This window comes from Entelurus aequoreus, linkage group LG15 (assembly GCF_033978785.1).
Source record: "Entelurus aequoreus isolate RoL-2023_Sb linkage group LG15, RoL_Eaeq_v1.1, whole genome shotgun sequence".
In the NCBI taxonomy this organism is placed as follows: domain Eukaryota; kingdom Metazoa; phylum Chordata; class Actinopteri; order Syngnathiformes; family Syngnathidae; genus Entelurus; species Entelurus aequoreus.
In genome coordinates, this window is record NC_084745.1 from 43,744,113 (window position 1) to 43,758,939 (window position 14,827).

At 38.2% G+C, this 14,827-nt stretch overlaps 1 protein-coding gene across 3 annotated transcripts in view; it reads left to right on the plus strand.

Moving 5' to 3' along the window:
• The window catches only part of LOC133630166 (E3 ubiquitin-protein ligase HECW1), a 158,230-nt gene that overhangs the window by 103,890 nt on the left and 39,513 nt on the right, over positions 1-14,827 (plus strand). For all 3 annotated transcript variants that reach the window (XR_009821201.1, XM_062021564.1, XM_062021565.1), the window contains 4 exons: positions 3,106-3,220; positions 8,595-8,691; positions 8,786-8,869; positions 8,970-9,076. Coding sequence is in view for 2 of the 3 variants with exons in the window: in XM_062021564.1 (XP_061877548.1) it covers positions 3,106-3,220; positions 8,595-8,691; positions 8,786-8,869; positions 8,970-9,076 (403 nt within the window). In the remaining variant the exon portion in view is untranslated. The remainder of the gene's footprint in view (positions 1-3,105; positions 3,221-8,594; positions 8,692-8,785; positions 8,870-8,969; positions 9,077-14,827) is intronic.

The window sequence follows — 14,827 nt, forward strand, 5'->3', positions numbered from 1 at the left end:
ATTTTTGATGTTGAATTTAAAAATGATTTTGCTCTCCTACTGTACCCCAAATGAGTTTATTATTTAGATACATACATACATTACCTTTGAATTACTGCAGTGTTACCAATTTTTGGTACTTATGTGTGTGTTAATATGGTCATAAATGTTAATTTGTTTAATAATAAAATATTTTTTTATTATTTAACGTTCAACAGTGAGCTGATATTGATAACACTTCTGAGTAGGGTTGTCCCGATACCAATAATTTGGTACGAGTACCAAAATGTATATCGATACTTTTCCAAATAAAGAGAACTATGCAAAATGCCAATATTGGCTTTATTTTAACAGAAAATCTTACAATACATTAAACATATGTTAATTATTGCACTCAAAGAACAATAATAAAAGGTTAAAATATAAATTAAAAGGCATTAAACACATTGGGCTTTTCTTGTTGCACTCAAAGAACAATTTTCCATATTACATATATCCATCCATCCATCCATTTTCTACCGCTTATTCCCTTCGGGGTCGCTGGAGCCTATCTCAGCTACAATCGGGCGGAAGTCGGGGTACACCCTGGACAAGTCGCCACCTCAACATATACATATAGTCTGCCATAATCAAGGATTAGGTTAGAATAGAGTACAAAGCTTTATTGACATTATATTAAATTATTCAGGATTTATGGTTGCCACTCCTGGTCTGTGCTTTAAGAAAAATACAATTATTAGTAAGTACTAAGAACAAAACTATGGATAAATGTACACAGATAAGCAATGTAGCAGGTAAAACACACATTTGTTAAAGATGAAACACAAACTGTAGCAGTTTGTTACAAATTTTAGTCATTTTACTTGCACGTTAGATGAGCGGTCCTAACTACGCTAATATTTGGCATCAAGCCAAGCAGCTGTGTGCGTGTCTACGTAACTACATGTTATGTATCTACATGTGCACAGCAGCAAAGCTGGTTAACCTATGACAGTAGTGTATAGTACTATGACATTCGGATGAAAGAACGGTTCCGGTACTTTTCAAAGGTGGTATAGTACCGATTTCAATTAATTACTATTGCAGTACTTTATCAGTACCGGTAAACTGTACAACCCTACTTCTGAGTGTCATTTACAAGTATGCAATAACTTCAATTTGTCATAGGTGTGTTGCTGTTGTCAGGAAGTAGTCTTTGTCATTAAGTTTAATGTGCCAGCCTTGTCTTTTGTTGAGCTCTACAAAGTGTTTCCACTAGGAATGTAACAGTATCAAAATCTCACGGTACGATATCCCAGTGTTAGGCCACGGTACGATATTATTGTGATATATATCCCCCCAAAAAAGACTTTAAAATATTAAGTCAATATGTAAGTTCCACGCCACCACCTTGCCGGTTCTGCGCTGCACTAATGCTAATCACTAGCATGTATATGGCATACACATTGTAAATTGCTTACTTTTGAGTGCTTTATATCAGGCTATGTTGGCATGGAAAATCACATCATTACTTAGAGGCAGTCCATTAAGAATACACCTGATTGCAATTAGTTTTGGAGCTGTTGCCGAGTTCACATCCTGACATGACGTCACGTCCAACAAAGGTGTTGATATATGGTACCATTTGATTTTGCGTGAATCAGTACCTGGTAGTACCATACTAAATTTGGTACCCATCCTTTGGTACATCTCTACCAGTGACGTGCGGTGAGGTTCATGGCTGGTGAGGCACTGACTTCATCACAGTCAGATTTACAAACATATGAACCCTAAAGAGTATCTTATTCACCATTTGATTGGCAGCAGTTAACGGGTTATGTTTAAAAGCTCATACCAGCATTCTTCCCTGCTTGGCACTCAGCATCAAGGGTTGGAATTGGGGGTTAAATCACCAAAAATGATTCCCGGGCGCGGCGCCGCTGCTGCCCACTGCTCCCCTCACCTCCCAGGGGGTGATCAAGGGGATGGGTCAAATGCAGAGGACAAATTTCATTACACCTAGTGTGTGTGTGACAATCATTGGTACTTTAACTTAACTTTAACTTTACACATACAAACTGTAGCACACAAAAAAGCACATTTAATAAAAAAAATGTTATTATGGTCTTACCTTTACTTATAAATGAAGTCCATGCGCCGCTGTTGTGCTGGATTAATGCACCCCCGCCGTAGAATGCCCTCCCTGACGGGAGTTTTGTATCAACTAAAGCCCACACTTAAACTTTCCACGTGCAAGATTGAATCTATTTAAAAAAGTTATTTAATAAGAAGCCAAAAAGTGCAAAAACAATAATGTTCGTGTTGGAGGAGTTGTGAATGAATGAAATATGAAATCCGTGCTGCAGTCTGCAGGTGTACCTAATGTTGTGGCCCTGCAGTCATTCACAAATCCTCCAACACGAACATTATTGTTTTTGCACTTTTTGGCTTCTTTTTAAATAACTTTTTTAAAAAGATTCAATCTTGCACGTGGAAAGTTTAAGTGTGGGCTTTAGTTTATATAACACTCCCGTCAGGGGGTGCATTCTATGGCGGGGGTGCATTCTCTACCACCAGGAGGCGGGATTACTGCGAGCCTCAGTGCGTCTTCGCAGCAGTTTTATGATTGCTCAGCACAAGAAATACTTACACACATACAGTTGTTGACAAAATACACTGTACATTATATACCTCAGCTAACTAAACTATGGAAATGTATAATATAGTTCATATAGCTATACGGTCTTACTGCACAGCAGGCCAGCAGTTAGCCGAGTCCGCAATCCATGTTGAGGCACAACTGAGTGACGTGCCTCAACTGGCTGCTGATCACAGCAAGTCTCTTCTCAGTATTTGAACGGCAAATGTGAAAATTCAGCGATTTTGAATAAAAATAATCTAAAACTTGTGAAGTTAAATGGAAAATAACTTTATAGTATAATCACTGGATACATATAACAATTTAATTCATTTTTTTTCTTTTTACATTTGTTTTCTTTCCATGATGACACGTGAGGCCCCGCCTCACCTGCCTCTAGTGACTGCACGTCACTGATCTCTACGTACATAACTCTGTATTTATGACAGTAAAGCTTTTGATATTGCTATTGTAGTAAAAGGGTTGAAATTGCTTGTGTTTCTTCCCAGGCCTCAGATGTTTCTCGGAGTCGTGGAGCATCTTTGATGGGCAGACCTGCAAACAGTCTTGTCGCTGCCATACGGAGCCAACATCATGCTGACCCACAACAATCCACTACTGCATGTAAGCACTGCAACAACTGTACATGCTGTGTTTGAATTCCTACTGTCGTCCAATAGAGTTGTGGACTTGGGTACGCACATCCCAAGTCCACAACATTCAATAGCATTTTTATTAGTCATGCTATTGAAGTTTAAAGCTGGGGTACCTAAGTTATATTCTATACCTAAAAAAAACCAACCAAAAAAAACGTATTAGCATCATACAGTATATCGTAACAGTAATCATTTCTAAAAAAAATCGTACGTCTGTGTGCTGTCTCTGCCTTATAATTAAGTCGTCTTGGCGGTCAACCCCTCCAGATCCATCCACAGGACTTAGAGAAAGGAGGGGTGAGCGGAGCCCATGAAGGAGCCTCCTCATTGGTTGACGCGATATATAGTGAAGAGAACGAGGTGAACTTGTTTTCAGTAAAGCATGGCTGCCGACCACCCACCTGCAAAGATCGCAATACCTGCACTTGCTGTTACAGCATATACTGCTAAAAAACCCAAAAAGAGGAAATCGGAAGAAGAAAAGAAAGACGCTGTACGCATACTTGCCAACCTTGAGACCTCCAATATCGGGAGGTGGGGGGTAGGGGGTGGGCTTGGTCGGGGGTGGGGGGGTGTGGTTATTTACAGCTAGAATTCACCAACTCGAGTATTTCATATATATTTCATATATATATATATATATATATATATATATATATATATATATATATATATATATATATATATATATATATATATATATATATATATATATATATATGTGTGTGTATGAAATACTTGACTTTCAGTGAATTCTAGCTATATATATATATATATATATATATATATATATATATATATATATATATATATATATATATATATATATATATATTTTTTTTTTTTTTTTTTATTTACATAGAAAAAAAAAAAACCTTGAATTTCAGTGTTCATTTCAGTATCCATTAGATGGCAGTATTGTCCTGTTTAACTTCTCCGTTCATGATGAGTATATCATTTCGGCCACCGAGTTAAATGGAGAAGTCTGTTCTACAAAATGTACAGGCAACATACACCTTCCCCTTCGAACTGTCCTGGATGAACTGAAATTCTTGTTTCCATTTGTTTTGGAACTTGCTAGTGTATTTCTTCATCTTGCTCGTCGACGGCGTCGCCATGTCTGTAATTTCCTCGTTCTTCTGCTTCGTCTCCTTGTTGTGTGCGCAGTTGTGCACGCTACTCTCTAAAAGCCCTAGATGTTATGACGTCATTGGGCAGGCAAGCTGTTTATATTGTGGGAAAGCGGACGTGAGAACAGGCTGTCCCCACTCAGTCTCTGGTCCGCATTGAGCTGGAGGGGGCGTGGCCTCCAGCTCCGGCTGAATACCGGGAGTTTGTCGGGAGAAAATCTCTGCTGGGAGGTTGTCGGGAGAGGCGCTGAATACCGGGATTCTCCCGCTAAAAACGGGAGGGTTGGCAAGTATGAGGCTGTACGTCTAAAAAAAACAAATAAGAGCCAAAACTCCAATAAATATTGGTCTGCCGTTTTGAAGATAGCGGACATTGCGGGTCAGTCTTGGACTAACTTTGGACGCCCAAGTGACTGTTTCCATTTTAGACAGGTAATGTTCCATTTTCCTATATTTTGTTTTGCGTGGCGACGTGTGTTACCGATAGTCATTTATTTTCTGCAACAAAATATGAACTAGGGGATCCATCGATGCAACTCAGACTGTCAACAACCTATGCGTGTGCACTTACAGCTCTCTTGTGCACGATTTCATGCACTTCCAGAGAGGAAGAGACTGGGAGGGTCTAGAATAGAGAATAGAATAGAATAGAAAGTACTTTGTTGATCCCGGGGGGAAATTCAGCACCACAGTTCGCTCACAATAGACAATAAATACTATACAGCATTATTCACATGTGAATAATATAAATATATTATACATATATTCTACATTTAAGTGCAGTCAAGAAGGAACACTTGCATTATACAGTTTGATGGCTGTCGGTATGAAGGACCTCACTGACTGACTATAAGCCAGGTGCGCAGAGTGGGGGGCGGGATTTACAGTTGTAATTCTGCCTGGCGACACAAGATTTAAGTACCCCAGCTTTAAATCAAATTAGACAACACAACTACATAACACTCTATTTATTATGGTGCTTTTATTTTAATTGCTTGAATGGTTCAAAATAGCAATCTTGTCACCAAAAACAGCTTCAGTGTTGAAGGGTTTTTAAAATGATTTGGCAAAGTTCGGCTGGAAAGATTCCAAAGCTGCGTTATTGAACCACTACTGTGTTATTTATAAAAACGAGGCCAGTCAAATTAAACGCGATAACAAGGTAACACAAATTTCCTTTAAAGTCACTTATTATTTTGCGGGAAATGTGTGACCGTCGGCCCACAACGTAAATGCAGCAAAAAACACTGGCGCCGCAACCACAAGCAGTAACAAACACCGAGCTAAAATGGACAAAGAAAAGGACACACTGAATGGCCCAAAGCCCCGCAGTTGGCTTTCCCGATAAGCCCCAAGGCATTGCTACCGCTGCGAGCAGAGTCCTCAAGGGAGCAAGTTGGGTCCCAAATACCAGCCGCCAACCAACAAACTTTCCACAGCAGTTGCCAAATGGGAAGCAACACCCCTAAATTCGGCAACATTTTGATATTGTGGCGCATGAGTGGCTGCCCAAAAGTTACAGTTGGAGGCCTCGACTTTGAAGACTGAGGCAATTTTTTGATTTGTCATTTCTAGTAGGTTTGTTTTCGAAGTGAGCTTGTATCAGAAGTGGTAAGCATGTGTGAGAGAATGTTTTGTATACTGTATGTTTGTCCATTTTGTGTTGACATAAGCATAATTTTAATAAATGAACGAATGACAAAATGATGATCTTTTTAAATCAAATGAATCACACTTTTTAATTTGGAAACATTGCGGCTAATTACAGCGAATTATGTGCTTAAATGATTTGAATTAACCTAAAAGAAGACCCCGATATTTTGACACAAAAGCAGTTTCATTGTCAGAATGTATTACAGGAAATCTTTTATATAATGTTGCCTAAATGCACGTTATTTATTCACTCAAAACCCGGTAACAGTTTTTTCTAACGTCATGTCAAGGTCTACTTTGAAGTGAAATTTGTCAGTGGGCAAACCAGTTGGAGTCTCCTCACTCATCCTTGCATTGACCTGATCATTGATCGTGTAACAACTTAACCTTTAAGGTCAAGATAAAGGAGCATGTGCACTCAAAATACATTACATGTTTAATCTGCATTTACACATGTTTAATGGGATAATTTTTCATGGCTACCATATTTTCCGGACCATAGGGCGCACCGGATTATAAGGCGCACTACTGCTGATGAGCGGGTCGAGTCAGGTCTATTTTCATACAAAAGGCTCATAGGGCGCATTAAGGGGTCAGATTTTTTTTATTTTTTTTCTAAATGTAAAACACTTCCTTGTGGTCTACATAACATGTAATGGTGGTTCTTTGGTCAAAATGTTGCATAGATGATGTTGTACAGATCATCTTCAAGTCGCTTTCTGACAGTCGCTTCAGGATGCGCCGTTTTGTGTCCGGTCTTATTTACGTGGCTCACCTTCGGCAGCGTCTTGTCCCCGTCATTTTTGTTGTAGCGGTGTAGCGTGCAAGGACGTGAGTGGAAGAAGTGTCAAAATATGGATCCAACTGTTTTAATGACATTTAGACTTTACTTAAATCAATAACAGAGCAGAGTCTCCTCATCCATGGCTCACTAGTGCAATAACAACGCCGTAAATGTGTCCCGTGAAAAAACGTCCGACTGGAACTCTCTAATAACTAAAGTTCCTTGGGTGAATAATGTAAAGTCACGACACCGGTATGTTTTAGCGCTTTCATGGCTAGTTTACTGACAGATATGCACTACCGTTCAAAAGTTTGGGGTCACCCAAACAATTTTGTGGAATAGCCTTCATTTCTAAGAACAAGAATAGACTGTCGAGTTTCAGATGAAAGTTCTCTTTTTCTGGCCATTTTGAGCGTTTAATTGACCCCACAAATGTGATGCTCCAGAAACTCAATCTGCTCAAAGGAAGGTCAGTTTTGTAGCTTCTGTAACGAGCTAAACTGCTTTCAGATGTGTGAACATGATTGCAGAAGGGTTTTCTAATCATCAATTAGCCTTCTGAGCCAATGAGCAAACACATTGTACCATTAGAACACTGGAGTGATAGTTGCTGGAAATGGGCCTCTATACACCTATGTAGATATTGCACCAAAAACCAGACATTTGCAGCTAGAATAGTCATTTACCACATTAGCAATGTATTGAGTGTATTTCTTTAAAGTTAAGACTAGTTTAAAGTTATCTTCATTGAAAAGTACAGTGCTTTTCCTTAAAAAATAAGGACATTTCAATGTGACCCCAAACTTTTGAACGGTAGTGTAGGTAAGAACTTTACAGTACTTTATATTAGAAATGGCAACAGTGGAGGATGAATGCCACATAACAACAAGATAGAGAAAAAGAAGAAGCTTATTGACTACGGCGTCTCCACGTACTACAAAGGCGGACCCGCGCAAATGTTCAGGACTTATGCAGATCCCAAATACAGATCAGCAGGTACCGGAAGGTAAGAAAAGTTAATTTTGCATAATATTGCGAAACAAAACGCCAGATAATGTCTTACCTTATACACACACCATAATAATACTCGTATGTTGAAGCACAGCACAGTACAATCCATCAAGCAATGCGGCTTCATAGCTTATCAAAGTCGTACTAAAACATTTTGATAGATTTTTCGAGCGCTGTGTGTAATGTTCTATATTTTCAATGGAACATATACAATTTTGGTGTTGTTTACTTGAGTCATATTGCAGTCTACACATATCTCTTATGTGTGACTGCCATCTACTGGTCACACTTATCATTTCACCATGTACCAAATAAAATAGCTTCAAGGTCGGTAAGCACAACCAACATTATTCCGTACGTTAGGCGCACCGGGTTATAAGGCGCACTGTCGAGTTTTGAGAAAATGAAAGGGTTTTAAGTGCGCCTTATAGTCCGAAAAATACGGTAATGTTAATGCATTAAATTTGACAGCCCTAAAAACAAACATTTGCATTAAGCAAATAAAATGTAACAGTCCCATTAATATTATGAAAAACTTAACAGTGATTTTTCTAAGGTACACTTATTAAAGATAACAAAATTCTATCTATCTGCGACTAAATATTTTTCAAATGTATGAACAAATTCACAACAAAGAATCTTTGAATTCCTAATCGTTCGACAGCCGTGATAAAAATATATTGTATTGGAGGAAATGAAGAGTCGACAGGTCACTTTGTTGTATTGGTTTGTTTGAGTGTTTACTCTGTTTTCCTTTTCCCTAGCATACAACGACAAGATTGTGGCGTTCCTCCGGCAACCAAACATATTTGACATGTTACAAGAGCGGCAACCCAACTTGAACAGAAACCATGCGCTCAGGTAGGTGTTGTTGTCGTCTTTTCCATTTTGGTTTTTGGTTAACGTGACATATTGAAAAGAATGATTGCCATGAAAACAATATTTTCTATTTTAGGGAGAAGATCCACTATATTCGGTCTGAAGGTACCCAGGGCGTTGAGAAGCTGTCGTGTGACGCAGACCTAGTCATCCTGTTAAGGTAAAGTATATTTGCTTCCATGTCAGGAAAACCTAAAGCACTTTTACATCATTGCCTTATCCTGTCATGGACTGAACATGCATTTTTTATGTTATTGCAGTTTATTTGAAGAGGAAATCATGTCGTATATTCCACCTCACCCCATCCACGCTGGTTTTAGTTTCTCCCCACGCTGTTCCCCCGCCAACTCGCCACAGAACTCTCCTGGTAGGTCCTTTATTTTGACAATAAGAAAAGTCTGAAGTGAATAGTCCTCATCATGAACATCAACTACAGACCTGTCAACCAACGTTCCCTCTAAGGTGCGCGCCTGTGCAATTGCGCACTGCTCAAGCGTCCTCTGCGCACAGCAAATCTATGCCACGCACAAAATCAAATAAAAAAATAAGCGCATAACAATTTTCGACACACGGACACGACAGAGAAAACAGTTTTCGTCATCATTGTTCAAATATTGTAACGTCTGTCGAGACGCTTTGAAGACATGAATTCCATCGATCACTTTACTGAGCAAAACTCTTTATTGTCGGCCATAAACACATCACCAAAACATTAGTAAAAAAAATTATATTTAGCAAAACTGGTCATTTTCCGCAGTACAAACCAGACCAAAAGCAACTTTGTTATATCAACAGCAGCCGCTCGTCGGACAACTCCAACACCACACATAAAGTGTAATTCCAGGTCGTTACACTATGATTTACCAATCAAATGTGTGCTTGTTCTAGTGTCATTTATTAGGAGTCTTAATTTATAAATATTAATCATGAAATGCTGTTAGTATATTAAATAAATACTAATAAAAATATATTTTTTACAAACAGGAAGTTGCAGGAATGTACACATGATCCCCTGCTTACATCTCATTGTGCAACATGTGAATGTTTTAATGGGAACTAAATGCAATGTCTGAAAGGGGTACAAATTATTTCCAAAGCAGGACCTCCATCCAGACAAACAATACAAGTACACAGTTCATGAAAAACAATATTTTTTGTTATTGTCATTGTAAGTGGGCCTAAACACTTATATTAGAAAATAATCTCATGGAAATGACTGCTGTCATTTGATTATAATAATAAGAGACTGTTGTCTGTCTATCTGTGTTGGCCCTGCGATGAGGTGGGGACTTGTCCAGGGTGTACCCCGCCTTCCGCCCGAATGCAGCTGAGATAGGTTCCAGCACCGCCCGCGACCCCGAAAGGGACAAGCGGTGGAAAATGGCTGGATGGATGGAGATTGAACTTGTTATTTAGTCAGGTTTGGGACAGGTGTGCTGCTGGTGTAGCCACAGTGTGCCCGTCTGATGTTGCTCACATGGGCTCCACTGAATGCTCAGGGAGTTTTTGCGTTTGCTCACACACATTAAAAATTAGAGGGAACATTGCTGTCAACTCTTACAGTAGTCGGACTGGTCCACCGACAATACGACTAAAGTTAAAAATCTCCCAGATTGTGATGGTTTTGTGTGGATAAAAATTGTTGTAGCTTTTACCTGAACGTTGAAAGGATGATGAAGTGATGGTCGATAGACAATGTTTTTTTTTTTAAATAGATTACTCGCTTTAACCACTCTAAAACAGGGTTTCTGCGGGTCAATAAAAACTATTAAGTCATTAAAACAATTTTGCAAAAGAAAAGGCCCGAAAAAGCATTAATTATGATGTCCAGAGGCATTGAAAAAAATCATACAATTGCAATTGGCAACAAAAAAGCCAACAAAACAAACCACTCAACCTAGTTTTTTTTTTATTTGTGTGGAAAAACTGCACTTCAAGATGTTCAATATTTACTGCTCACAAATAGTGAGTCCATTTTATTTCTATGGTTGTTTACCTATTTAGTATAATTAAGTTATTGACTTTCCAATTACAATAGTTAAAATACTGCAGTAATGAAATGTCTGTTTATTGTGTTTAAAGGTTTACTTGCAATATTATATCTTATGATTACATGTGTGCCTAATTTGGCCACAGTTAATATAAACTTCTTAAAATATTTAACATTATTATTGTCAAATGCTTACAATTTTGTCTACACAAACAATTGTATGCGTTTGACTATATATAACACATATCTGCAGTAGGACATGGGCAATACAATTGTTTTAAGTTGCATTAAAAAGGCATAAAAAAATATTAAATTAGATTTGCTAAAACCTGCATAAACCCTGTGAACAAACATCCGTAACATGCAGCTCTTACAGTGTACACACACACACACACACACACACACACACACACACACACACACACACACACACACACACACACACACATCCAATCAGCAGTGAGGACATGCATACCTTCACAGCCTCGTAGTTGGAAATTTTTGGAACTCTCAAAGCCATGTCCACACCAACACGGATATTTTCGAAAACATTTTCCCCAACCTGGGGTTTGAAAGATCTCCACACGAGCGTGGAAAATGTTTTCCAACATCATAACACATTCACCGGTTATCCTTATTTTGTACAATTTGAACAATAACAACATATCAACACTTTATTAATCAAACAGCAAAACAGCCTCCCAGGTAGCTCAGACTTACTTCCGGTTCCTTTCTATGACGCTAAGCCTTCTGGAAAATGTAGTATACAAATATTTACTTCTTGGTTTAAATGTACTTATATATTTCTTTCTTTATTTAACATGTATTTATTCAGGGTAAGACCAATAAAAATGTTATTTTTTTGCAATGCTGACCTAGCAAGGAGGCATCATTTACATGTTAGAGATGTTGAAGAGTGATGATAATCTCATCTCTCATTACCAACAAATATTTGCTATACAGATTGCTCTTAAAGGCCTACTGAAACCCAGTACTACCGACCACGCAGTCTGATAGTTTATATATCAATGATGAAATCTTAACATTGCAACACATGCCAATACGGCCGGGTTAACTTATAAAGTGCAATTTTAAATTTCCCGCTAAACTTCCTGTTGGAAACGTCTATGTATGATGACGTATGCGCGTGACGTCACAACGGAAACGGAAGTATTCGTACCCAATGTGTCACCATACAAACTGCTCTGTTTTCATCGAACAATTCCACAGTATTCTGGACATGTGTGTTGGTGAATCTTTTGCAATTTGTTTAATGGACAATGGAGACTGCAAATAAGAAAGTTGTAGGTGTGATCGGTGTATTAGCGGCAGACTACAGCAACACAATCAGGAGGTTGTGTTGTGTTTGAGCTGGATAGCAGACGCACTACCGTGAGTACAGCCTTGGCTTCCAAACATTTGATCGCTTGCCCGTACGTGCGTGTCGCTATGTGCATGTCACATACGTAACTTTGGGGAAATATATGTTTCTTGCCGACTCTGATGGCGGCCGGGGTGTTGTCGAAAGCTACAACGCCCGCCGCCGCTCCATAGTTAGCTTCAATTGTTAAGCTTCGCCAAGCTGGAAATTATTAACCGTGTATTTACATGTTCATGGTTTAATAGTATTGTTGATCTTCTGTCTATCCTTCCAGTCAGGGTTTTTTAAAATTTTGTTTCTATCTGCATTTGAGCCCGATGCTATCACGTTAGCTCCGTAGCTAAAGTGCGTCAACGATGTATTGTCGTGGAGATAAAAGTCACTGTGAATGTCCATTTCGCGTTCTCGACTCTCATTTTTAAGAGGATATAGTATACGAAGTGGTTTAATATACAAATCCGTGATCCACAATAGAAAAAGGAGAGTGTGTGGAATCCAATGAGACCTTGTACCTAAGTTACGGTCAGAGCAAAAAAAGATACACCCTGCACTGCCTCTCTAGTCCTTCACTCTAACGTTCCTCATCCACGAATCTTTCATCCTCGCTCAAATTAATGGGGTAATCGTCGCTTTCTCGGTCCGAATCTCTCTCGCTCCATTGTAAACAACAGGGAATTGTGAGGAATCCTTCCTCCTGTGACGTCACGCTACTTCCGGTATAGGCAAGGCTTTTTTTTATCAGCGACCAAAAGTTGCGAACTTTATCGTCGTTGTTCTCTACTAAATCCTTTCAGCAAAAATATGGCAATATCGCGAAATGATCAAGTATGACACAAGGAATGGATCTGCTATCCCCGTTTAAATAAAACAATTTCATTTCAGTAGGCCTTTAACAGTTCACAAATGTTCTTACCCCGCGGATCTTTAAGATGGGCAAACACTTGTCAAGCGTAAATCATACACGAAGAATGTGTCCAACTTGTGGACGATGAAAATTAGGCAGCCTTTGTTGGTGTTTTTTTTATGTAATTATTATTATTACTTCTATTAGTTATAATGAATTAAACTGTACAGTGATTTGACAATGAGTTCTGAGGATGTGCTTTGGTTTGTTTTGATTTAAATTTATTTCGAACATGTATGCAATTCCAAAAGATACATCATATAGTTTACATGTACAGTTCTCTTTACAACATGTTTGAAAAGGAGTAGGAAGAAGCCAAGCTTATTTAATCCTACCCCTTTAGCATTTAATTGCAATTACCGACACATATGTTCACTTCCTGTCCTCATTTTGTAACAATTTACATCAGTGAAATACAACAGATCTCTTAATAACAGTTATGATCAGGTCGCTCTTGAAAAATAGATTTTAATCTCAAAGAGTCTTTACCTGGTTAAATAAAGGAAATTGAATGATTCACATATGAGGTGAATAATATCTAATTTTCAGTAAAGTTCAAGATGTTCATCAAAATTCTTCTTCCTTGTACTTTGTAAACACTTTTAGTTTGAACAGCCTCTTAAACTGGACCATATTAGTATATTGTTGAACGTCTTTGCTTAATTCCATAATTTAATTCCACATACTGATATAGTAATTTTTTGTGTTCTACGTGCATACAAATGTTTTAAATAAATAAAAATTCTGAGCTTATATTTCTACGCTTTTGTTGAGAAGAATTGGTGTACATTCTTGGCTAGCAGGTTAGAGTTTGTTTTGTACATAATTTGAGCTGTTTGCAAATGCACCAAGTCACTGAATTTCAATATTTTTGATTCAATAAATAAAGTATTTGTAGTGGGGCTGGGCCAATAAAACGATATCAATATATATTGCGATAGACACATAATATCAATATAAAATGTGTTCGATAAAACATTCTATATATATTTCTATTTTTTTAGTCGGAAGAAAACAAATTATGAAGCAAGATTCGTTGCATGAAGTCACTCGCGCTGTGGGAACCCAGGAAACAGGAAGTGTCACTGAGCAATGGGAGGGACACGCTAACAGCCAATCACGTAACCGTATCAACAACCAAGCTAGGCTGCGCTGTCTTTCTGTCTTGCTGTGGCAGTGTGGATTCTCTGCATGGAGTGAGAAGAGAAACTGTGATATCTTGATATATCAACTCAATAACAGAAACTTGTCTTCAGTTTTGGTGGTTTTAATGCAGACGGTGCGGGCAACATCCTGACATCCTGACACTTCCAATGTGTCTTGTTTAATTAGTTGCTTCCCAGACTACACTGTGTAGTGTTCAATAGCTTGTACACAACTGCCATCTAGTGTCCAAAACAAACTTCAAATCGACAGCATTTATTGTACCACCTTAGCTACGCTTATCCTACCTGCCTTCCAGACACCGTTTCCACTGATAAATAGCACCCTTGGTAAGTTGGAAATTGTATTACTGTATTTATTTGTAGGCTTAAATAAGTCATAAGATATATCAATAATTGATATCGATCAATATAAAAAGCATATGTTGTGATACAGTTTTCAGCCATATCGCCCAGCCTTAATTTGTATGTTATATTGATGAAAAATGTAATTGTAAAGCACATATTAAATACATTAATTTGAAATTATCAAGAAGCATTGGAGTGCTGGCAAAAGCACGACAAGACCTAGATGGAAAATCCTTCTAGCAACTATACTATTCACTCATTTATCCTTACTTGAGTTATTGTACAGAAGTTTGGGGAAATAATTATAAAACCAACATCCATCCCTTAACAAT